The 23,792-nt window shown below is 46.2% G+C and overlaps 1 protein-coding gene across 1 annotated transcript; it reads left to right on the top strand.

The window, feature by feature from the left end:
* Window positions 1–5,494: 5,494 nt before the first annotated feature.
* On the top strand, window positions 5,495–21,893 carry LOC116358965 (keratin, type I cytoskeletal 9). The gene is made up of 9 exons (XM_031811454.1): window positions 5,495–6,182; window positions 7,852–7,934; window positions 11,051–11,207; window positions 11,329–11,490; window positions 11,679–11,804; window positions 12,139–12,282; window positions 14,241–14,424; window positions 19,338–21,221; window positions 21,613–21,893. Exons 1-9 carry the CDS (start codon window positions 5,664–5,666, stop codon window positions 21,651–21,653), a joined length of 3,300 nt encoding a protein of 1,099 aa, XP_031667314.1. The 5' UTR covers window positions 5,495–5,663; the 3' UTR covers window positions 21,654–21,893.
* Window positions 21,894–23,792: the final 1,899 nt, after the last annotated feature.

Raw genomic sequence — 23,792 nt, 5'->3', positions numbered from 1 at the left:
TAGGCTAGGAGCTAGGGGACATAGGAGGTAGGGTAAGTAGGCCAGGAGCTAGGGGACATAGGAGGTAGGGTAAGGAGACACAGGCTAGGTGCTAGGGGACATAGGAGGTAGGGTAAGTAGGCCAGGAGCTAGGGGACATACAAGGTAGGGTAAGTAGACATAGGCTAGGAGCTAGGGGACATAGGAGCTAGGGTAAGAAGACGTAGGCTAGGAGCTAGGGGACATAGAAGGCTAGGAGCTAGGGTATGGAGACAGGCTAGGAGCTAGGATAAGGGACACAGGCTAGGAGCTAGGGGATATAGAAGGTTAGGAGCTAGGATAAGGAGACACAGGCTAGGAGCTAGGATAAGGGACACAGGCTAGGAGCTAGGGGATATAGAAGGTTAGGAGCTAGGATAAGGAGACACAGGCTAGGAGCTAGGGGATATAGAAGGTTAGGAGCTAGGATACGTAGACACAGGCTAGGAGCTAGGGGACATAGAAGGTTAGGAGCTAGGATAAGGAGACACAGGCTAGGAGCTAGGGGACATAGAAGGTTAGGAGCTAGGATAAGGAGACACAGGCTAGGAGCTAGGGGACATAGAAGGCTAGGAGCTAGGATAAGGAGACATGGGCTAGGAGCTAGGGGACATATTAGCTAGGGTAAGAAGACGTAGGCTAGGAGCTAGGGGACATAGAAGGCTAGGAGCTAGGGTAAGGAGACACAGGCTAGGCAGACAGATTGTACACTGTGTTCTAGTACTACTCCTCCAACAGTCCTCCCATCACAGGGCTGGGCTGGGGAAAACCACACAGAACGAACATAAACATTAGATTAACCATTAGACACCACACAACGTGGGCCGCTGCCAGCCATTGTCTCAGAGGTGAGAAGAGGAACGTCAGATAGACACTTTACAACTGAAGTTATGAAACTGCATTGCTTGTTGTTATCAACATGATTCTACGGTTGTAGGCCCTGTGTGTATAACCACATGTGTAAAAGTGATTTGCTTTGGTGTACACACATGTTTAATATCTCCATAGTTACATAAGCTTTATATAGTTTAATATCTCCATAGTTACATAAGCTTTATATAGTTTAATATCTCCATAGTTACATAAGCTTTATATAGTTTAATATCTCCATAGTTACATAAGCTTTATATAGTTTAATATCTCCATAGTTACATAAGCTTTATATAGTTTAATATCTCCATAGTTACATAAGCTTTATATAGTTTAATATCTCCATAGTTACATAAGATTTATATAGTTTAATATCTCCATAGTTACATAAGCTTTATATAGTTTAATATCTCCATAGTTACATAAGCTTTATATAGTTTAATATCTCCATAGTTACATAAGCTTTATATAGTTTAATATCTCCATAGTTACATAAGATTTATATAGTTTTATATCTCCATAGTTACATAAGATTTATATAGTTTAATATCTCCATAGTTACATAAGATTTATATAGTTTAATATCTCCATAGTTACATAAGCTTTATATAGTTTTATATCTCCAAATTACTACATATTTTCCCACTCAAGGTGTTGTGTTTTTTTCCCCCTTCTTAATCTCCCCCACCACCTCCCTCTCTCCCCCTCCTTAATCTCCCCCACCACCTCCCCCTCTCCCCCTTCTTAATCTCCCCCACCACCTCCCTCTCTCCCCCTCCTTAATCTCCCCCACCACCTCCCCCTCTCCCCCTCCTTAATCTCCCCCACCACCTCCCCTTCTCCCCCTCCTTAACAATAAGGCCTATAATTGTACCCAGAACTCCCAGGGCGACAGATGAGCAGAACACCTGAGCATCCTAACAGGTTCAATCATGACACCCTGACTGTTGTGCCAAGAGTCAATCTCTTTCTTTATCTCGCTGTTCTCTCTCCATTCTCCCACTATCATTCTCTCTTTATCTCTTTATCTCCTCACTCTCTTCTCTCACACTCTCTCTCTCCCATTTCTCTCTCCATTCTCCCACTATCATTCTCTCTTTATCTCTTTATCTCCTCACTTTCTTCTCTCACACACTCTCTCTCCCATTCTCTCTCCATTCTCCCACTATCATTCTCTCTTTATCTCTTTATCTCCTCATTCTCTTCTCTCACACTCTCTCTCTCCCATTTCTCTCTCCATTCTCCCACTATCATTCTCTCTTTATCTCTTTATCTCCTCATTCTCTTCTCTCACACACTCTCTCTCCCGTTCTCTCTCCATTCTCCCCCTATCATTCTCTCTTTATCTCTTTATCTCCTCATTCTCTTCTCTCACACTCTCTCTCTCCTGTTCTCTCTCCATTCTCCCACTATCATTCTCTCTTTATCTCCTCACTCTCTTCTCTCACACTCTCTCTCTCCCTTTCTCTCTCCTCCAGTGTCTCCCTCACCACTCTTCCTCTCTCCAACAATCCGTAAATCAATCTTAAATGTGTATCAAACGTTTAGGCACAGGGCTCGCGGTTGGGAGACCTCGAGCTGTGCAGTGCGCACACGGACATCACTTCAAATAAACCTATCTTTGATATCTGCATTTAAACGAGTCCTTCCCTTCGAAGCTTCATGCAAATGTCGTTATGCTTCATTTGATTACTTACGCTGTGATGAACAACAACAACAACACCCAACCCCTTTGGTCTTGGTGAAGAAATGCAACCGGGCCACTTTTTTTTTGCACACAGCTGCAGGCAGAGTGAATGCGCTGGCTGCCAACCGTGGGATCGTGAAAGGAGAGATCTTTCCCCACTGTGGGTGGAATCGAAGAAGGGATTTGTCCCGAAGGGTGTCTCCTCTATTCTGTTATTTTATTATTATTATTCATTTGGAATCAGTCAAAAAGTCTAAAAGAGAGGTCATCATCTGGGGGCTTTGGATTGAATCCCTTTCTGTGCCATGTAGACCTGTCTCAGCCAGGCATCTGTCATTATGTTGGTGTTAAATCAACAATCAATCATGAACTGTCACGATCATCACCTACACAAACTGGCTGACACACACCCAATGGTACACACAAACTGGCTGACACACACCCAATGGTACACACAAACTGGCTGACACACACCCAATGGTACACACAAACTGGCTGACACACACCCAATGGTGCACACAAACTGACTGACACACACCCAATGGTACACACAAACTGGCTGACACACACCCAATGGTGCACACAAACTGACTGACACCCAATGGTACACACAAACTGGCTGACACACACCCAATGGTGCACACAAACTGACTGACACCCAATGGTACACACAAACTGGCTGACACACACCCAATGGTGCACACAAACTGACTGACACACACCCAATGGTACACACAAACTGGCTGACACACACCCAATGGTACACACAAACTGGCTGACACACACCCAATGGTACACACAAACTGACTGACACACACCCAATGGTACACACAAACTGGCTGACACACACCCAATGGTACACACAAACTGGCTGACACACACCCAATGGTACACACAAACTGACTGACACACACCCAATGGTACACACAAACTGGCTGACACACACCCAATGGTACACACAAACTGGCTGACACACACCCAATGGTGCACACAAACTGGCTGACACACACCCAATGGTGCACACAAACTGACTGACACACACCCAATGGTACTAATGTACATCCCTATTGGCACCCTATTCCCTACATAGTGCACTACTTTACCCTAATGTACATCCCTATTGGCACCCTATTCCCTACATAGTGCACTACTTTACCCTAACATACATCCCTATTGGCACCCTATTCCCTACGTAGTGCACTACTTTACCCTAATGTACATCCCTATTGGCACCCTATTCCCTACGTAGTGCACTACTTTACCCTAATGTACATCCCTATTGGCACCCTATTCCCTACGTAGTGCACTACTTTACCCTAATGTACATCCCTATTGGCACCCTATTCCCTACATAGTGCACTACTTTACCCTAACACACATCCCTATTGGCACCCTATTCCCTTCGTAGTGCACTACTTTACCCTAATGTACATCCCTATTGGCACCCTATTCCCTACGTAGTGCACTACTTTACCCTCATGTACATCCCTATTGGCACCCTATTCCCTACGTAGTGCACTACTTTACCCTAATGTACATCCCTATTGGCACCCTATTCCCTACATAGTGCACTACTTTACCCTAATGTACATCCCTATTGGCACCCTATTCCCTACATAGTGCACTACTTTACCCTAATGTACATCCCTATTGGCACCCTATTCCCTACATAGTGCACTACTTTACCCTAATGTACATCCCTATTGGCACCCTATTCCCTACGTAGTGCACTACTTTACCCTAATATACATCCCTAATGGCACCATATATGGCACCCTATTCCCTACATAGTGCACTACTTTACCCTATTGGCACCCTATTCCCTACATAGTGCACTACTTTACCCTAACATACATCCCTAATGGCACCCTATTCCCTACATAGTGCACTACTTTACCCTAATGTACATCCCTATTGGCACCCTATTCCCTACGTAGTGCACTACTTTACCCTAATGTACATCCCTATTGGCACCCTATTCCCTACGTAGTACACTACTTTACCCTAATGTACATCCCTATTGGCACCCTATTCCCTACATAGTGCACTACTTTACCCTAACATACATCCCTAATGGCACCCTATTCCCTACATAGTGCACTACTTTACCCTAATGTACATCCCTATTGGCACCCTATTCCCTACGTAGTACACTACTTTACCCTAACATACATCCCTATTGGCACCCTATTCCCTACATAGTGCACTACTTTACCCTAATGTACATCCCTATTGGCACCCTATTCCCTACGTAGTGCACTACTTTACCCTAATGTACATCCCTAATGGCACCATATATGGCACCCTATTCCCTACATAGTGCATTACTTTACCCTCATGTACATCCCTATTGGCACCCTATTCCCTACATAGTGCACTACTTTACCCTAATGTACATCCCTATTGGCACCCTATTCCCTACGTAGTGCACTACTTTACCCTCATGTACATCCCTATTGGCACCCTATTCCCTACGTAGTGCACTACTTTACCCTAATGTACATCCCTAATGGCACCATATATGGCACCCTATTCCCTACGTAGTGCACTACTTTACCCTAATATACATCCCTATTGGCACCCTATTCCCTGCACTACTTTCCAGTGGTGGTTAAAGTACCCAATTGTAAGCAGTGATTTAAAGTATTTTTACTTAATGAAGTACTTTACATCGCTGCATAGTGCACTACTTTTACACAGAGTCCTGTGTGCTGTCCTGTGTGCAGTGCCACGCCCTTAGCCACGTGACAGTCACATTAATACACAGTTCACCTCCCTGTACCTTCAGCTCCACCCAAAAGATCAAGGAACATTGGCCTGGGGCTGGGGGGTTCGGCTACCAGTGGCCAATTGCGCTTTACCGGGGCGTGGAGAGCGAGCCAGTGCCGCTCTATATATATATCCATCACTTAATACTCAGGATATTAACACTTGACGCTCGGTGACAGTAGCCGCGGTCACAGGCTCTCTCAGCCGCTTCAGACCCTCGCCACCTCAGCAGCAGCAGTAGCGGTAGAGTACAGAAGACTGAAAGATAGGCAGTCTCTTTCTCTCAGCTAGGCCATAGTCATTGTTGTAGTCGTGATCGATGAGTCTGTCCGGGAAGCAGCGGTTCTCCGCCAACTCTTTCTCCGGGTTCGGGAGCCGGAAGATGGCATTGTCCTCCGCCGGGGGGTCGTCAATGCGCTCCAGCTTCGGGAGCAGAATGGGCATTGGGGTCGGAGGAGGAGGCGCTAGTCTCGGATTCGGGAAGGGCTTTGGAGACGGTGGAGGAGCAGGGTTCAGGATGTCGTCTTCCAGCCACATGGCAGGTCTGGGGAGTGGGATGAGCACTGGTGGCAGCGGCAGTAGGATGTTCGGTGGCGGTGGAGGAGGAGGTTTCGGGTACGGTGGAGGTGTTGAGGACACGTCCCTCGGGTTCGCCGGTAACGAGAAGCAGCACATGCACAACCTGAACGACCGCCTGGCAACCTACATGGAGAAGGTTCGCCAGCTGGAGGCCACCAACCACCAGCTGGAGGAGAAGCTGAAGACCTTCACTTTCAACAAGGTGGAGGCGCACGACCTGACCATCTACGACGCAACACTCAAACCACTCCTGGAGCAGGTAGGCGTTAAAACTCTCTCTCTCTCCGTCTCTCCCTGAGCGAGCTTGCCAATTAAACAAATAAAAGCGTCTTTGGAAATTATTTCTCAAAAAATGATATGATATTTTTGAAAAGCATCATCATTTGTGAAATGGCTTGTGACACACACACACACACACACACACAATTGTAAAAGTTGTGCGTAAAAGCGCACAAGAACTATCCCACAGGAGACACACTGGTTCAATCAACTTTGTTCCCACATCATTTCAATGAAATTACGTTGAACCAATGTGGGACAGACATTGAATTGACATACAGTATGTGCCCAGTGGGAGCCTACTGCTAAATGTCTTGGGATGTTTTTGCTAAAATAATATCCAGTATTGTAGATGACCTTATCTATATTTGCTATGGTCATATATGTTGTTGAGTGCATTATGGGGTATGTCGTTGAGTGCATTATGGGGTATGTCGTTGAGTGCATTATGGGGTATGTCGATGAGTGCATTATGGGGTATGTTGTTGAGTGCATAATGGGGTATGTTGTTGAGTGCATTATGGGGTATGTCGATGAGTGCATTATGGGGTATGTTGTTGAGTGCATAATGGGGTATGTTGTTGAGTGCATTATGGGGTATGTTGTTGAGTGCATTATGGTTATAGGTTATATTATGAGGTATGTTATTGAGTTCATTATGGGGTATGTTATTGAGTGCATTATGGTTATTGGGTATATTATGAGGTATGTTATTCAGTGCATTATGGGGTATGTTATTCAGTGCATTATGGGGTATGTTATTGAGTGCATTATGGGGTATGTTATTGAGTACATTATGAGGTACTTTATTGAGTACATTATTGGGTATGTTGTTGAGTACATTATGGTTATTGAGTACATTATGGTTATTGAGTACATAATGGGGTATGTTGTTGAGTACATTATGGCTATTGAGTACATTATGGTTATTGAGTACATTATGGTTATTGAGTACATAATGGGGTATGTTATTGAGTACATTATTGGGTATGTTGTTGAGTACATTATTGGGTATGTTGTTGAGTGCATTATGGGGTATGTTATTGAGTACATTATGGTTATTGAGTACATTATGGTTATTGAGTATATTATGAGGTATGTTATTGAGTACATTGTGGGGTATGTTATTGAGTACATTATGGGGTATGTTACTGAGTACATTATGGTTATTGTGTATGTTATGGTTGTTGAGTACCTTATGAGGTATGTTTTTGAGTGCATTATGGGGTATGTTACTGAGTACATTATGGTTATTGTGTATGTTATGGTTGTTGAGTACCTTATGAGGTATGTTTTTGAGTGCATTATGGGGTATGTTACTGAGTACATTATGGTTATTGTGTATGTTATGGTTGTTGAGTACCTTATGAGGTATGTTTTTGAGTGCATTATGGGTATGTTTTTGAGTGCATTATGGGTATGTTATTTGAATATCTTACTACATATCCTAAAAAACGTCTTTGGAAATTATTTCTCAAAAAATGATATGATATTTTTGAAAAGCATCATCATTTGTGAAATGGCTTGTGACACACACACACACACACACACACACACACACACACACACACACACACACACACACACACACACACACACACACACACACACACACACACACAGTGTCTGACTCCTGTCTTTGTCTGCAGCTCATGGGTTTCCTGATACAGAACACTCAGATTGCTGTGGAGATCGACAACGCCAAGCTGACTGCTGACGACTTCAGAGTCAAGTAGGATGGATGGATGAGTGATTGGATGGATGGATGAGTGATTGGATGGATAGATGATTGGATGGATGGATGAGTGATTGGATGGATGGATGATTGGATGGATGTATGAGTATATTGGATGGATGGATGATTGGATGGATGTATGAGTATATTGGATGGATGGATGATTGGATGGATGGATGAGTGATTGGATGGATGGATGATTGGATGGATGAGTGATTGGATGGATGAGTGATTGGATGGATGGATGAGTGATGGATGATTGGATGGATGGATGAGTGATTGGATGGATGGATGATTGGATGGATGGATAAATGGATCGATGAATACTTTATTGTCTTTGGTAACATTTTGAGTAGATTGTCATGCAAACTTGATTGAATTATTTTCTTCATTAAGGTGTCTCAGTGATACATAGTGGACATATCCTGAACAGTGAAACAGGTTTTATGTCCTGGAGGAGAATGGTTCTTTATGCACCACTCTCACACAGTTGTTACCTATATAATTAATCAACAATATATACACAACAATATATACACTATGTCTCAATGAAGTAGATACCAGTTGTTACCTATATAATTAATCAACAATATATACACAACAATATATACACTATGTCTCAATGAAGTAGATACCAGTTGTTACCTATATAATTAATCAACAATATATACACAACAATATATACACTATGTCTCAATGAAGTAGATACCAGTTGTTACCTGTATAATTAATCAACAATATGTACACTGTCTCAATGAAGTAGATACCAGTTGTTACCTATATAATTAATCAACAATATGTACACAACAATATATACACTATGTCTCAATGAAGTAGATACCAGTTGTTACCTATATAATTAATCAACAATATATACACAACAATATATACACTGTCTCAATGAAGTAGATACCAGTTGTTACCTATATAATTAATCAACAATATATACACAACAATATATACACTATGTCTCAATGAAGTAGATACCAGTTGTTACCTATATAATTAATCAACCATATATACACTGTCTCAATGAAGTAGATACCAGTTTTTACCTATATAATTAATCAACAATATATACACAGCAATATATACACTGTCTCAATGAAGTAGATACCAGTTGTTACCTATATAATTAATCAACAATATATACACAACAATATATACACTATGTCTCAATGAAGTAGATACCAGTTGTTACCTATATAATTAATCAACCATATATACACAACAATATATACACTATGTCTCAATGAAGTAGATACCAGTTGTTACCTATATAATTAATCAACAATATATACACAACCATATATACACAACAATATATACACTATGTCTCAATGAAGTAGATACCAGTTGTTACCTATATAATTAATCAACCATATATACACTGTCTCAATGAAGTAGATACCAGTTTTTACCTATATAATTAATCAACAATATATACACAACAATATATATACTGTCTCAATGAAGTAGATACCAGTTTTTACCTATATAATTAATCAACAATATATACACAACAATATATATACTGTCTCAATGAAGTAGATACCAGTTGTTACCTATATAATTAATCAACAATATATACACTATGTCTCAATGAAGAAGAGACCAGTTGTTACCTATATAATTAATCAACAATATATACACAGCAATATGTACACTATGTCTCAATGAAGTAGGTACCAGTAAAGAAAATAATTAAATCAGTTGTAGCCTATAGATAGTCCAAACAACACTATTCATTACTTAATCCTCATCTTCTCCTACAGACCAAGTCTATTGGACAATTAGTCGTCAGGAAATGGCAAGAACGTGAGTTAGAAGACACAGCTGTTAGCACAAACAGACTGGTACCAAGCTAACATTCCACTCCTTTTACGCCGTGTCACATTCCAAACAGGGAGTGGAACGACAGCACTGACAGACAGGTGCCCAGGCTAACAGCTTTGGTTCAGGAGATGAAATGCTCACTGTTATCAGAGGCTACTTCTATAGGGTCTTTGCTTGTAGTTGTAACTCCACTGATTGTCTTAATTATCTATCACTCTCAGACAAAACATACATTTCTTACAACAAAACCATGGCAGTTATCCAGTTCATCTGACCTGGTGTTGAAATAATAGAACTACAATGATTCTGTTTCTATGGTTGAAATGCTCACTGTGTGTAGCGTGTAGGCCATGCACTAGTAGTGTTGGGCCTTATCTTGCAGTTATCAATCAATCACAGTCATTTCTTAAACAACCTCCTAAGGATCCGCCCCATTTTTTCAATTTTCGCCTAAAATGACATCCCCAAATCTAACTGCCGGTAGCTCAGGCCCTGAAGCAAGGATATGCATATTCTTGGTACCATTTGAAAAGAAACACTGAAGTTTGTGGAAATGTTAAATTAATGTAGGAGAGTATAACTCATTAGATCTGGTCAAAGATAATACAAAGAAAAAAACATGCGTTGTTTGTATTTTTTTGTAGCATCATCTTTTAAATGCAAGAGAAAGGCCATAATGTATTATTCCAGCCCAGGCGCAATTTCGATTTTGGCCAGTAGATGGCAGTAGTGCGTGCGCAATGTTTTAGACTGATCAAATGAACCATTGCATATTTGTTCAAAATGTTGTATCAAGACTGCCCAAATGTGCCTAATTGGTTTATTAATACATTTTCAAGTTCATAACTGTGCACTCGCCTCAAACAATAGCATGGTATTATTTCACTGCAATAGCTACTGTAAATTGGACAGTGCAGTTAGATTAACAAGAATTTAAGCTTTCTGCCCATATCAGATACAGTGGGGCAAAAAAGTATTTAGTCAGCCACCAATTGTGCAAGTTCTCCCACTTAAAAAGATGAGAGAGGCCTGTAATTTTCATCATAGATACACTTCAACTATGGCAGACAAAATGAGGGAAAAAAATCCAGAAAATCACATTGTAGGATTTTTAATCCATCGATCCTGTAGAGTTAAAGTTATTAAAGCCCTTTTTTACTTCAGCAGGTGTCACTAAAGGGCTTTACAGATAAAACCCCAAAGAGCTAACAGATCTGTCACTCATCTCTCTGGGCCTGTTAATATGGTGTCATCTCTGTTCATTGTATTTCTGCCAGGTGGGAGAATGAGCTGTCTTTGCGCCAGTGTGTGGAGGGGGACATCGGAGGTCTGAGGAACCTGCAGCGGGAGTTTGAGATGAACATCACAGCCATGATGCAGGACCTGCAGGGGTACGAGAACGAACGGGTCTCCATGGCGAAGAGCCATGAAGAGGTGAGGGCCCACCTGTCTCTCGCTCTCTCTTTCTCTGTTTCTCTCTCTGTCTCTCTCTCTCTCCCACTGTGTTTCTCTCGGTCTATCTCACCCTCTGACCCCTAACCTGTGACCTCTCTAGGAGCTGTTGTCCATGCGTGGGGGGATGACGGGCCAGGTGAACGTGGATGTCCAGGCTACTAAGAGCCAGGACCTGTCTCTGATGCTGGCTGAAGTCAGGTCGGAGTACGAGGCGGCCGTGGAGAAAAACCACAGACAGGCCGAGGCCTGGTACATGAAACAGGTCTGTTACCACGCCATCGCGGGCACTACCCACAGGCCAACATTAAAACATGTATCAGAGGTGCTGAGTGTGTGTGTGTGACATGTTTCTCTGTGTGTGTGACTTGTGTCTCTCTGTGTGTGTGTGTGTGACATGTCTCTGTCTGTGTGTGTGTGTGTGTGACGTGTGTCTCTCTCTGTGTGTGTCAGGTGGAGATGAAGCAGGCAGAGTCGGCGGTGGTGATGGAGACGACCACGACGACCACGTCGGAGATGACAGAGTTACGGAACCGCTACCAGACCCTACAGATGGAATACCAGGGACTACGTATGGGGGTGGGTCACACACACACACACACACACACACACACACACACACACACACACACACACACACACACACACACACACACACACACACACACACACACACACACACACACACACACTATAGAAACCCTACAGATGGAATACCAGGGACTACGTATGGGGGTGGGTCACACACACACACACACACACTATACAAACCCTACCATGCCCGCTCACTCACTATACTCCCCAAATGTCCCCATTTCCAATACCTATCATGCTAAATGTGTGTGTGGGCCTGTGTGTGTGTTCCCTTTGTGTCTCTCTCTCTGTGTTTGTCCCCCACCCGGCCCTCCTCCAGATGGCGAACCTAGAGGCCAGGCTGTTGGAGGTTCAGTCCCAGTTCCAGCAACGTCTGTCTGGGTATAGTGGCAAGGTGATGGGCCTGGAGGGAGAACTGACCTCCATAAGGGCCAGCACCACTGAGCAGAGCCAGGACTACCAGGTACAGTCACCATACCTCTATACTGAATCACTCACAAACACTGATTAGGGGTTCAATCCAAGGAGCGTTACAGAGCAGCGTTACAGAGCAGCGTTACAGAGGAGCATTACAGAGGAGCATTACAGATGAGCGTTACAGATGAGCGCTACAGAGGAGCGTTACAGAGGAGCGTTACAGAGGAGCGTTACAGAGGAACATTACAGAGGAGCATTACAGATGAGCGTTACAGAGGAGCGCTACAGAGGAGCGTTACAGAGGAGCGTTACAGAGGAGCGTTACAGAGGAACATTACAGAGGAGCATTACAGATGAGCGTTACAGAGCAGCGTTACAGAGCAGCGTTACAGAGGAGCGTTACAGAGGAGCGTTACAGAGGAGCGTTACAGGGGAGCGTTACAGAGCAGCGTTACAGGGGAGCGTTACAGAGCAGCGTTACAGAGCAGCGTTACAGGGGAGCGTTACAGAGCAGCGTTACAGAGGAGCGTTACAGAGGAGCGTTACAGCGTCACAGAGCAGCATTACAGCGTTACAGAGCAGTGTTGCAGAGGAGCGTTACAGCGTCACAGAGCAGCATTACAGCGTTACAGAGCAGCGTTGCAGAGGAGCGTTACAGCGTTACAGAGCAGCGTTACAGAGCAGCGTTACAGCATTACAGAGGAGTGTTACAGAGGAGTGTTACAGAGGAGTGTTACAGAGGAGCGTTACAGAGGAGCGTTACAGAGGAGCGTTACAGAGCAGCGTTACAGAGCAGCGTTACAGAGCAGCGTTACAGAGGAGCGTTACAGAGCAGCGTTACATAGGAGCGTTACAGAGGAGCGTTACAGAGCAGCATTACAGCATTACAGAGGAGCATTACAGAGGAGCATTATAGAGGAGTGTTACAGAGCAGCGTTACAGAGGAGCGTTACAGCGTTACAGAGGAGCGTTACAGCGTTAGAGAGGAGCGTTACAGAGCAGCGTTACAGAGCAGCGTTACAGAGGAGCATTACAGAGCAGCGTTACAGAGGGGCGTTACAGAGGAGCGTTACAGAGCAGCGTTACAGCATTACAGAGCAGCGTTACAGAGCAGCTTTACAGAGGAGCGTTACAGAGGAGCTTTACAGAGGAGCGTTACAGAGGAGCGTTACAGAGGAGCGTTACAGCGTCACAGAGCAGCGTTACAGAAGAGCGTTACAGCATCACAGAGCAGCGTTACAGAGCAGCGTTACAGAGCAGCGTTACAGAGGAGTGTTACAGAGGAGCGTTACAGAGCAGCGTTACAGCGTTACAGAGCAGCGTTACAGAGCAGCGTTACAGCATTACAGAGCAGCGTTACAGAGGTGCGTTACAGAGGTGCGTTACAGAGGAGTGTTACAGAGGAGCGTTACAGAGGAGCATTACAGAGCAGCGTTACCGAGAAGCGTTGCAGAGGAGCATTACAGAGCAGCGTTACAGAGGAGCGTTACAGAGGAGCGTTACAGAGGAGCGTTACAGAGGAGCGTTACAGAGGAGCGTTACAGAGCAGCGTTACAGAGGAGAGTTACAGAGGGGCGTTACAGTGTTACAGAGCAGCGTTACAGAGCAGCGTTACAGAGCAGCGTTACAGAGCAGCGTTACAGCGTTACAGAGGAGCGTTACAGAGCAGCGTTACAGAGGAGCTCACTATACGTAATTTCTCCAGCACGGATATCGCATTCATGGTAAGCGCTGCGAATGCCGGCTCAATCATAAATTACCTCTCCACTTCGCTCCCACTCTCCCCCTCCCCCTCTCTCTACCACCCTTTCTCCCTCCTCTCTCTCTACCACCCTCTCTCTCTACCACCCTCTCTCCCTCCTCTCGCTCTACCCCCTCTCTCTTTACAACCCTCTCTCCCCCCTCTCTCTCTACCACCCTCTCTACCTCATCTCCCCCTCTGTCTTTCTCTTTCTCTCTCTACCTCCCCCTCTCTCGCTCTCTACCTCTCACTCGCTCTTCCAGATCCTTCTGAACATCAAGAGTCGTCTAGAGATGGAGATCCAGCAGTATAAGTATCTGCTGGAGGGAGCTGGCCTGGGAGGGGGCATGGTCCCTGGAGGAGCTGGCCTGGGAGGGGGCATGGTCCCTGGAGGGGCTGACCTGGGAGGGGGCATGGTGGTCTCTGGAGGGGCCGGGAGGTCGGCAGGTAAAACGTGTTAGTTAGGATCTCTCAGCATGAAAGGCTGATCTTTCAAGAGTCTGTAAAATACAAAAATACACAAAGAAAACATTGGAAGTACAAAGTTATGGAATCACAGCTCTTATCAAGTATTGAGTACTACAGTATGAGTCATAAAACCCAGAAATGGTTCCAATCGTTTTTTCACAATTAATTTTTCCATCTGGGATTTTGGAACTACTTTTATTCAAGGTCTGTGTCTGGTGTAGGCTTACACTGGCGTGACTTGTTGATAACGGGGCGGCAGGGTAGCCTAGTGGTAAGAGCGTTGGACTAGTAACCGGAAGGTTGCAAGTTCAAACCCCCGAGCTGACAAGGTACAAATCTGTCGTTCTGCCCCTGAACAGGCAGTTAACCCACTGTTCCCAGGCAGTCATTGAAAATAAGAATTTGTTCTTAACTGACTTGCCTAGTTAAATAAAGGTAAATACACAGACGTGTGAATTAATGAAAATTTCAGGCTTACACTGGTATGACGTGTTGATAACCTGGTCTGTATCTGGTGTAGGCTTACACTGGTGTGACGTGTTGATAACCTGGTCTGTGTCTGGTGTAGGCCTACACTGGTGTGACGTGTTGATAACCTCGTCTGTGTCTGGTGTAGGCTTACACTGGTGTGATGTGGTGATAACCTGGTCTGTATCTGGTGTAGGCTTACACTGGTGTGACGTGTTGATAACCTAGTCTGTGTCTGGTGTGATGTGGTGATAACCTGGTCTGTATCTGGTGTAGGCTTACACTGGTGTGACGTGTTGATAACCTGGTCTGTGTCTGGTGTAGGCTTACACTGGTGTGACGTGTTGATAACCTAGTCTGTGTCTGGTGTGATGTGGTGATAACCTGGTCTGTATCTGGTGTAGGCTTACACTGGTGTGACGTGTTGATAACCTGGTCTGTATATGGTGTAGGCTTACACTGGTGTGACGTGTTGATAACCTGGTCTGTGTCTGGTGTGATGTGGTGATAACCTGGTCTGTATCTGGTGTAGGCTTACACTGGTGTGACGTGTTGATAACCTGGTCTGTGTCTGGTGTAGGCTTACACTGGTGTGACGTGTTGATAACCTGGTCTGTATCTGGTGTAGGCTTACACTGGTGTGACGTGTTGATAACCTGGTCTGTGTCTGGTGTAGGCTTACACTGGTGTGACGTGTTGATAACCTAGTCTGTGTCTGGTGTGACGTGTTGATAACCTGGTCTGTATCTGGTGTAGGCTTACACTGGTGTGACGTGTTGATAACCTGGTCTGTGTCTGGTGTGATGTGGTGATAACCTGGTCTGTATCTGGTGTAGGCTTACACTGGTGTGACGTGTTGATAACCTGGTCTGTGTCTGGTGTAGGCTTACACTGGTGTGACGTGTTGATAACCTGGTCTGTATCTGGTGTAGGCTTACACTGGTGTGACGTGTTGATAACCTGGTCTGTGTCTGGTGTAGGCTTACACTGGTGTGACGTGTTGATAACCTGGTCTGTGTCTGGTGTGATGTGGTGATAACCTGGTCTGTGTCTGGTGTAGGCTTACACTGGTGTGACGTGTTGATAACCTGGTCTGTATCTGGTGTAGGCTTACACTGGTGTGATGTGTTGATAACCTGGTCTGTGTCTGGTGTGATGTGGTGATAACCTGGTCTGTATCTGGTGTAGGCTTACACTGGTGTGACGTGTTGATAACCTGGTCTGTATCTGGTGTAGGCTTACACTGGTGTGACGTGTTGATAACCTGGTCTGTATCTGGTGTAGGCTTACACTGGTGTGACATGTTGATAACCGCGCAAATCTCTCCCGCCGGACAAGGTAACGTTTGTCAACAATTAGCATGTCCAATTTTTTGGAGTAAATTTAGGCGGATATATTGGTAAAACTCACACTGTTCGAGAGAATTACACGGCTGTCAAAACATCACGCCAAGGTACAGTGCATTCGGAAAGTATTCAGACACCTTGACTTTTTCCCAGATTTTGCTACGTTACAGCCTCATTCTTAAAATGGATTAAAGAGTTTTTTTCCCCACATCAATATACATACAATACCCCATAATGACATCACAATACCCCATAATAACATCACAATACCCCATAATGACATCACAATACCCCATAATGACATCACAATACCCCATAATGACATCACAATACCCCATAATGACATCACAATACCCCATAATGACATCACAATACCCCATAATGACATCACAATACCCCATAATGACAATTATTGAAGCAAAAAAAATACAAAATATAAAATGGAAATATCACATTTACGTAAGTATTCAGACCCTTTACTCAGTACTTTGTTGAAGCACCTTGGGTATGACACTACAAGCCTGGCACACCTGTATTTGGGGAGTTTCTCCCATTCCTCTCTGCAGATCCTCTCAAGCTCTGTCAGGTTGGATGGGAAGCGTCACTGCACAGCTATTTTCAGGTCTCTACAGAGATGTTCTATCGGGTTCAAGTCTGGGCTCTGGCTGGGCCACTCAAGGACATTCAGAGACTTGTCCTGAAGCCACTCCTGCGTTGTATTGGCTGTGTGCTAAGGGTCGTTGCTTAGGGTACTGAGCGCTCTGGAGCAGGTTTTCATCAAGGGTCTCTCTGTACTTTGCTCCATTCATCTTTCCCTCGATCCTGACTAGTCTCCCAGTCCCGGTCGCTGAAAAACATCCCCACAGCATGATGCTGCCACCACCATGCTTCACCGTAGGGATGGTGCCAGGTTTCCTCCAGACGTGACGCTTGGCATTCAGGCCAAAGAGTTCAATCTTGGTTTCATCCGACCAGAGAATGTTCTGAGAGTCCTTTAGTTGCCTCTTGGAAAAATCCAAGCGGGCTGTCATGTGACTTTTACTAAGGAGTGGCTTCTGTCTGGCCACTCTATCATAAAGGCCTGATTGGTGTAGTGCTGCAGAGATGGTTGTCCTTCTGGAAGGTTTTCCACAGAGGAACTCTGGAGCTCTGTCAGATTGACGATCAGGTTCTTGGTCACCTCCCTGACCAAGGCCCTTCTCCCCCGATTGCTCAGTTTGGCAGGGCAGCCAGCTCTAGGAAGACTCTTGGTGGTTCCGAACTTCTTCCATTTAAGATTGATGGAGAACACTGTGTTCTTGGGGACCTTCAATGCTGCTGAAATGTTTTGGTACCCTTCCCCAGATCTGTGCCTCGACACAATCCTGTCTCGGAGCTCAACAGACAATTCCTTTGACTTCATGGCAAGGTTTTTGCTCTGACATGCACTGTCAACTGTGGAACCATATATAGACATGTGTGCCTTTCCCAATCATGTCCAATCAATTGAATTTACCACAGGTGGACTCCAATCAAGTTGTAGAAACATCTCAAGGATGATCAATGGAAACAGGATGCACCTGAACTCAATTTTGAGTCTCATAGCAAAGGATCTGAATACTTATGTAAATAAGGTATTTCTGTTTTTAAATGTTTAATACATTTGCAAACATTTCTAAAAAACAGTTTTTGCTTTGTCATTATGGGGTATTGGGGGTAGATTGAGTTATGGGGTATTGGGGGTAGATTGAGTTATGGGGTATTGGGGGTAGATTGAGTTATGGGGTATTGGGGGTAGATTGAGTTATGGGGTATTGGGGGTAGATTGAGTTATGGGGTATTGGGGGTAGATTGAGTTATGGGGTATTGGGGGTAGATTGAGTTATGGGGTATTGGGGGTAGATTGAGTTATGGGGTATTGGGGGTAGATTGAGTTATGGGGTATTGGGGGTAGATTGAGTTATGGGGTATTGGGGGTAGATTGAGTTATGGGGTATTGGGGGTAGATTGAGTTATGGGGTATTGGGGGTAGATTGAGTTATGGGGTATTGGGGGTAGATTGAGTTATGGGGTATTGGGGGTAGATTGAGTTATGGGGTATTGGGGGTAGATTGAGTTATGGGGTATTGGGGGTAGATTGAGTTATGGGGTATTGGGGGTAGATTGAGTTATGGGGTATTGGGGGTAGATTGAGTTATGGGGTATTGGGGGTAGATTGAGTTATGGGGTATTGGGGGTAGATTGAGTTATGGGGTATTGGGGGTAGATTGAGTTATGGGGTATTGGGGGTAGATTGAGTTATGGGGTATTGGGGGTAGATTGAGTTATGGGGTATTGGGGGTAGATTGAGTTATGGGGTATTGGGGGTAGATTGAGTTATGGGGTATTGGGGGTAGATTGAGTTATGGGGTATTGGGGGTAGATTGAGTTATGGGGTATTGGGGGTAGATTGAGGAAAAACATTTATTTAATCCATTTTAGAATGAGGCTGTAACGTGACAAAGCGTGGCCAAAAGGAAGGGGTCTGAATACTTTCTGAAAAGGAAGGGGTCTGAATACTTTCTGAAAGGGAAGGGGTCTGAATACTTTCTGAAAGGGAAGGGGTCTGAATACTTTCTGAAAGGGAAGGGGTCTGAATACTTTCTGAAAAGGAAGGAGTCTGAATACTTTCCGAAAAGGAAGGGGTCTGAATACTTTCCGAAAAGGAAGGGGACTGAATACTTTCTGAAAAGGGAAAGGGGTCTGAATACTTTCTGAAAAGGGAAGGGGTCTGAATACTTTCTGAAAGGGAAGGGGTCTGAATACTTTCTGAAAGGGAAGGGGTCTGAATACTTTCTGAAAGGGAAGGGGTCTGAATACTTTCTGAAAGGGAAGGGGTCTGAATACTTTCCGAATGCACAGTCAACCTACACCAAATACACGCTTCGTTTGAAATGTTTGTACAATTCACGACGTGAAATATTAATGGCATGAAAAATCATTGGAACCATTTCTGGTGTTTTTATGTTTTTATGGGTAATATGACTCTACTGGGGCGGACTATTGTTTTATATGTAGATGTTTTAAAGGTCTCATTAACACGTTTGTCTATGTACTCAGGTAAGGCTGTTGTGACCAGGACCACTGTGTTGGAGGTGAAATCCTCGGGAGGAGGAGTGGGGACGGGAGGAAGCTCCATGTTGATGCATTCCACTAGCTCCACCTCTAGCAGTTCTGGGGGCGGGGCAGCCATGCTGTCATCAGGAGGTGCCGCAATGGTGTCCGGCAGGGGACCAGCCATGATGTCATTAGGAAGCCCCGCAATGGTGTCTGGCGGCGGATCAGCCACGGCGCCATCAGGAGGAGGCACGGCGCCATCAGGAGGAGGCACGGCCCCATCAGGAGGAGGCAAGGCGCCATCAGCAGGAGGCACGGCGCCATCAGTAGGAGGCACGGCGCCATTAGTAGGCGGCACGCCACCAGCCGGAGGCACGGCCCCATCAGCAGGAGGCACGGCCCCATCAGCAGGAGGCACGGCCCCATCAGCAGGAGGCACGGCCCCATCAGCAGGAGGCACGGCCTCATCAGCAGGAGGCACGGCCCCATCAGCAGGAGGCACGGCCCCATCAGCAGGACGCACGGCCCCATCAGCAGGAGGCACGGCCCCATCAGCAGGAGGCACGGCGCCATCAGCAGAAGGCACGGCGCCATCAGCAGGAGGCACGGCGCCATCAGCAAGCGGCACGGCCCCATCAGGAGGAGGCACGGTGCCATCAGCAAGCGGCATGTCCCCATCAGCAGGAGGCACGGCGCCATCAGCAGGAGGCACGGCGCCATCAGCAGGAGGCACGGCCCCATCAGCAGGAGGCACGGCGCCATCAGCAGGAGGCACGGCCCCATCAGCAGGAGGCACGGCGCCATCAGGTGGAGGCACGGAGCCATCAGCAGGAGGCACGGCGCCATCAGCAGGAGGCACGGCGCCATCAGCAGGAGGCACGGCGCCATCAGCAGGAGGCACGGCCCCATCAGCAGGAGGCACGGCACCATCAGCAAGCGGCACGGCGCCATCAGCAAGCGGCACGGCCCCATCAGGAGGAGGCACGGTGCCATCAGCAGGAGGCACTGCCCCATCAGCAGGAGGCACGGCGCCATCAGCAGGAGGCACGGCCCCATCAGCAGGAGGCACGGCACCATCAGCAAGCGGCACGGCGCCATCAGGAAGCGGCACGGCCCCATCAGGAGGAGGCACGGTGCCATCAGCAGGAGGCACCGCCCCATCAGCAGGAGGCACGGCGCCATCAGCAGGAGGCACGGCGCCATCAGCAGGAGGCACGGCGCCATCAGCAGGAGGCACGGCGCCATCAGCAGGAGGCACGGCGCCATCAGCAGGCGGCACAGCGCCATCAGCAGGAGGCGTCGCAATGGTGTCCGGTGGGGGACCAGCTCTGATGTCATCAGGAGGCGTCGCAATGGTGTCCGGTGGGGGATCAGCTCTGATGTCATCAGGAGGCGTCCCAATGGTGTCCGGTGGGGGACCAGCTCTGATGTCATCAGGAGGCGTCGCGATAGTGTCCGGTGGGGGACCAGCTCTGATGTCATCAGGAGGCGTCACAATGGTGTCCGGTGGGGGACCAGCTCTGATGTCATCAGGAGGCGTCGCAATGGTGTCCGGTGGGGGACCAGCTCTGATGTCATCAGGAGGCGTCGCAATGGTGTCCGGTGGGGGACCAGCTCTGATGTCATCAGGAGGCGTCGCAATGGTGTCCAGTGGGGGACCAGCTCTGATGTCATCAGGAGGCGTCGCAATGGTGTCCGGTGGGGGACCAGCTCTGATGTCATCAGGAGGTGCTGCGATGGTGTCAGGCGGGGGCCCAGCAACGGTGTCATCGGAAGGTGGCACTGTGTCCGGCGGAGGTTCCATGATGATGTCATCGGGCGGGGGCATGACCGTGTCCGGTAGCAACTCGTCTTCCACCAGCGTGTTGACCAGCTCCACCATGGAAGGTAAACATAGAGATATAATAACTAGACCAGCTCCACCATGGAAGGTGAACATAGAGATATAATAACTAGACCAGCTCCACCATGGAAGGTGAACATAGAGATATAATAACTAGACCAGCTCCACCATGGAAGGTGAACATAGAGATATAATAACTAGACCAGCTCCACTATGGAAGGTGAACATAGAGATATAATAACTAGACCAGCTCCACCATGGAAGGTGAACATAGAGATATAATAACTAGACCAGCTCCACCATGGAAGGTGAACATAGAGATATAATAACTAGACCAGCTCCACCATGGAAGGTGAGGATAGAAATATTACAAAATTGTAAAAAAAGATTTTGCTACTCAATGTCTCTCTCTCCGTCTCTCTCTCTCTCTTCCAGGTAAAGTCTCTACTGGTGATATTACCATAGTTCCCATATAGTGATTCCCTTCTCTGATTCACGTCACAAAACTCTCCAGGACCACGGAACCCTCTACCCCCACCACACACACACACACGTATGTGTAGCCTCTCTCTACTACTAACACACAGCTCACCTGACAGAACACACACAGTCCACATTCTGACCTGAACATCATGACGTGTCGCTTCTCTCTCTTCTGTTTAATTTAAATTACATTTGACGTTTCCATTTATAATAAAAACCTGACCCTACAATGAGATGTTGTTTTTCTTTGTGTTTTACTGAGTGTTTCATTATTAAAGATGACGCTGCATTGATCGTGTGTTAAATCAAAGCGTTGGACTAGTAACCGGAAGGTTGCAAGTTCAAACCCCCGAGCTGACAAGGTACAAATCTGTCGTTCTGCCACTGAACAAGGCAGTTAACCCACTGTTCCTAGACCAGTTAACCCACTGTTCCTAGGCCGTCATTGAAAATAAGAATTTGTTCTTAACTGACTTGCCTAGTTAAATAAAGGTAAAATAAATATATTTTTAAAGGATTATGATCTATGATACATGTTGTCTTTTAGATTAGAATGAATGGGATTCAATGGGCAGGGGAACCTGATCCTAGATCAGCACTCTGACAACCTTCATGAATACCAGGGGGCAGGGGAACCTGATCCTAGATCAGCACTCTGACAACCTTCATGAATACCAGGGGGCAGGGGAACCTGATCCTAGATCAGCACTCTGACAACCTTCATGAATACCAGGGGGCAGGGGAACCTGATCCTAGATCAGCACTCTGACAACCTTCATGAATACCAGGGGGCAGGGGAACCTGATCCTAGATCAGCACTCTGACAACCTTCATGAATACCAGGGGGCAGGGGAACCTGATCCTAGATCAGCACTCTGACAACCTTCATGAATACCAGGGGGCAGGGGAACCTGATCCTAGATCAGCACTCTGACAACCTTCATGAATACCAGGGGGCAGGGGAACCTGATCCTAGATCAGCACTCTGACAACCTTCATGAATACCAGGGGGCAGGGGAACCTGATCCTAGATCAGCACTCTGACAACCTTCATGAATACCAGGGGGCAGGGGAACCTGATCCTAGATCAGCACTCTGACAACCTTCATGAATACCAGGGGGCAGGGGAACCTGATCCTAGATCAGCACTCTGACAACCTTCATGAATACCAGGGGGCAGGGGAACCTGATCCTAGATCAGCACTCTGACAACCTTCATGGATACCAGGGGGCAGGGGAACCTGATCCTAGATCAGCACTCTGACAACCTTCATGAATACCAGGGGGCAGGGGAACCTGATCCTAGATCAGCACTCTGACAACCTTCATGGATACCAGGGGGCAGGGGAACCTGATCCTAGATCAGCACTCTGACAACCTTCATGGATACCAGGGGGCAGGGGAACCTGATCCTAGATCAGCACTCTGACAACCTTCATGAATACCAGGGGGCAGGGGAACCTGATCCTAGATCAGCACTCTGACAACCTTCATGGATACCAGGGGGCAGGGGAACCTGATCCTAGATCAGCACTCTGACAACCTTCATGGATACCAGGGGGCAGGGGAACCTGATCCTAGATCAACAGGAGAAGAGATGTAATTTGGGGCCGAGAAACTAGTTTTCACAGATGAGATGAATCCAGGAGCAGGTTTAATCCTGACTAGGGTCACTTGAGTCTAAATGTGGTTGAATGAACATCAACTGACCTCAGACTACATGCTCCCTCCTGATCTTTTATTATTTCTGATTTAACACAATAACATCTGCTAAATTATTATTATTATTCATTTAACTCGGCAAGTCAGCTAAGAACTAATTCTTATTCACAATGACGGCCTAACCCCGGCCAAAACCGGACGACGCTGGGCATATTGTGCTCCGCCCTACGGGACTCCCAACTCCCGATCACAGCCGGATGTGATGCAGGCTGATCTGTGACTTTACATTTAGAAACTGGTGTCCCAGACACAGATTAAACCTAATCCTGGAAGAAACACCAATCTCCATTCAAAGGGTGTTGAAGCCATATAAATGTATGAACTCTGGTTTAGTGAAGTCCATATAAATGTATGAACTCTGGTTTAGTGAAGTCCAAATCCACACAGCGATAATTCTATGACTCAGTATG

This window comes from Oncorhynchus kisutch, unplaced genomic scaffold (assembly GCF_002021735.2).
Source record: "Oncorhynchus kisutch isolate 150728-3 unplaced genomic scaffold, Okis_V2 Okis01b-Okis20b_hom, whole genome shotgun sequence".
Taxonomy (NCBI): Eukaryota; Metazoa; Chordata; class Actinopteri; order Salmoniformes; family Salmonidae; genus Oncorhynchus; species Oncorhynchus kisutch.
The sequence above is the reverse complement of the archived record's forward strand: the minus strand, read 5'-3'. Positions and strand labels throughout refer to the sequence as shown.

What these genes read in the sequence shown, in the direction of transcription:
- LOC116358965 (XM_031811454.1), top strand. Translation starts at nt 5,664, where the DNA reads ATGAGTCTGTCCGGGAAGCAGCGGTTCTCCGCCAACTCTTTCTCCGGG. An exon ending in GCTGACGACTTCAGAGTCAA is followed by an intron (nt 7,935 to 11,050) that starts GTAGGATGGATG and finishes TATTTCTGCCAG; the next exon opens with GTGGGAGAATGAGCTGTCTT. An exon ending in AGGCCTGGTACATGAAACAG is followed by an intron (nt 11,491 to 11,678) that starts GTCTGTTACCAC and finishes TGTGTGTGTCAG; the next exon opens with GTGGAGATGAAGCAGGCAGA.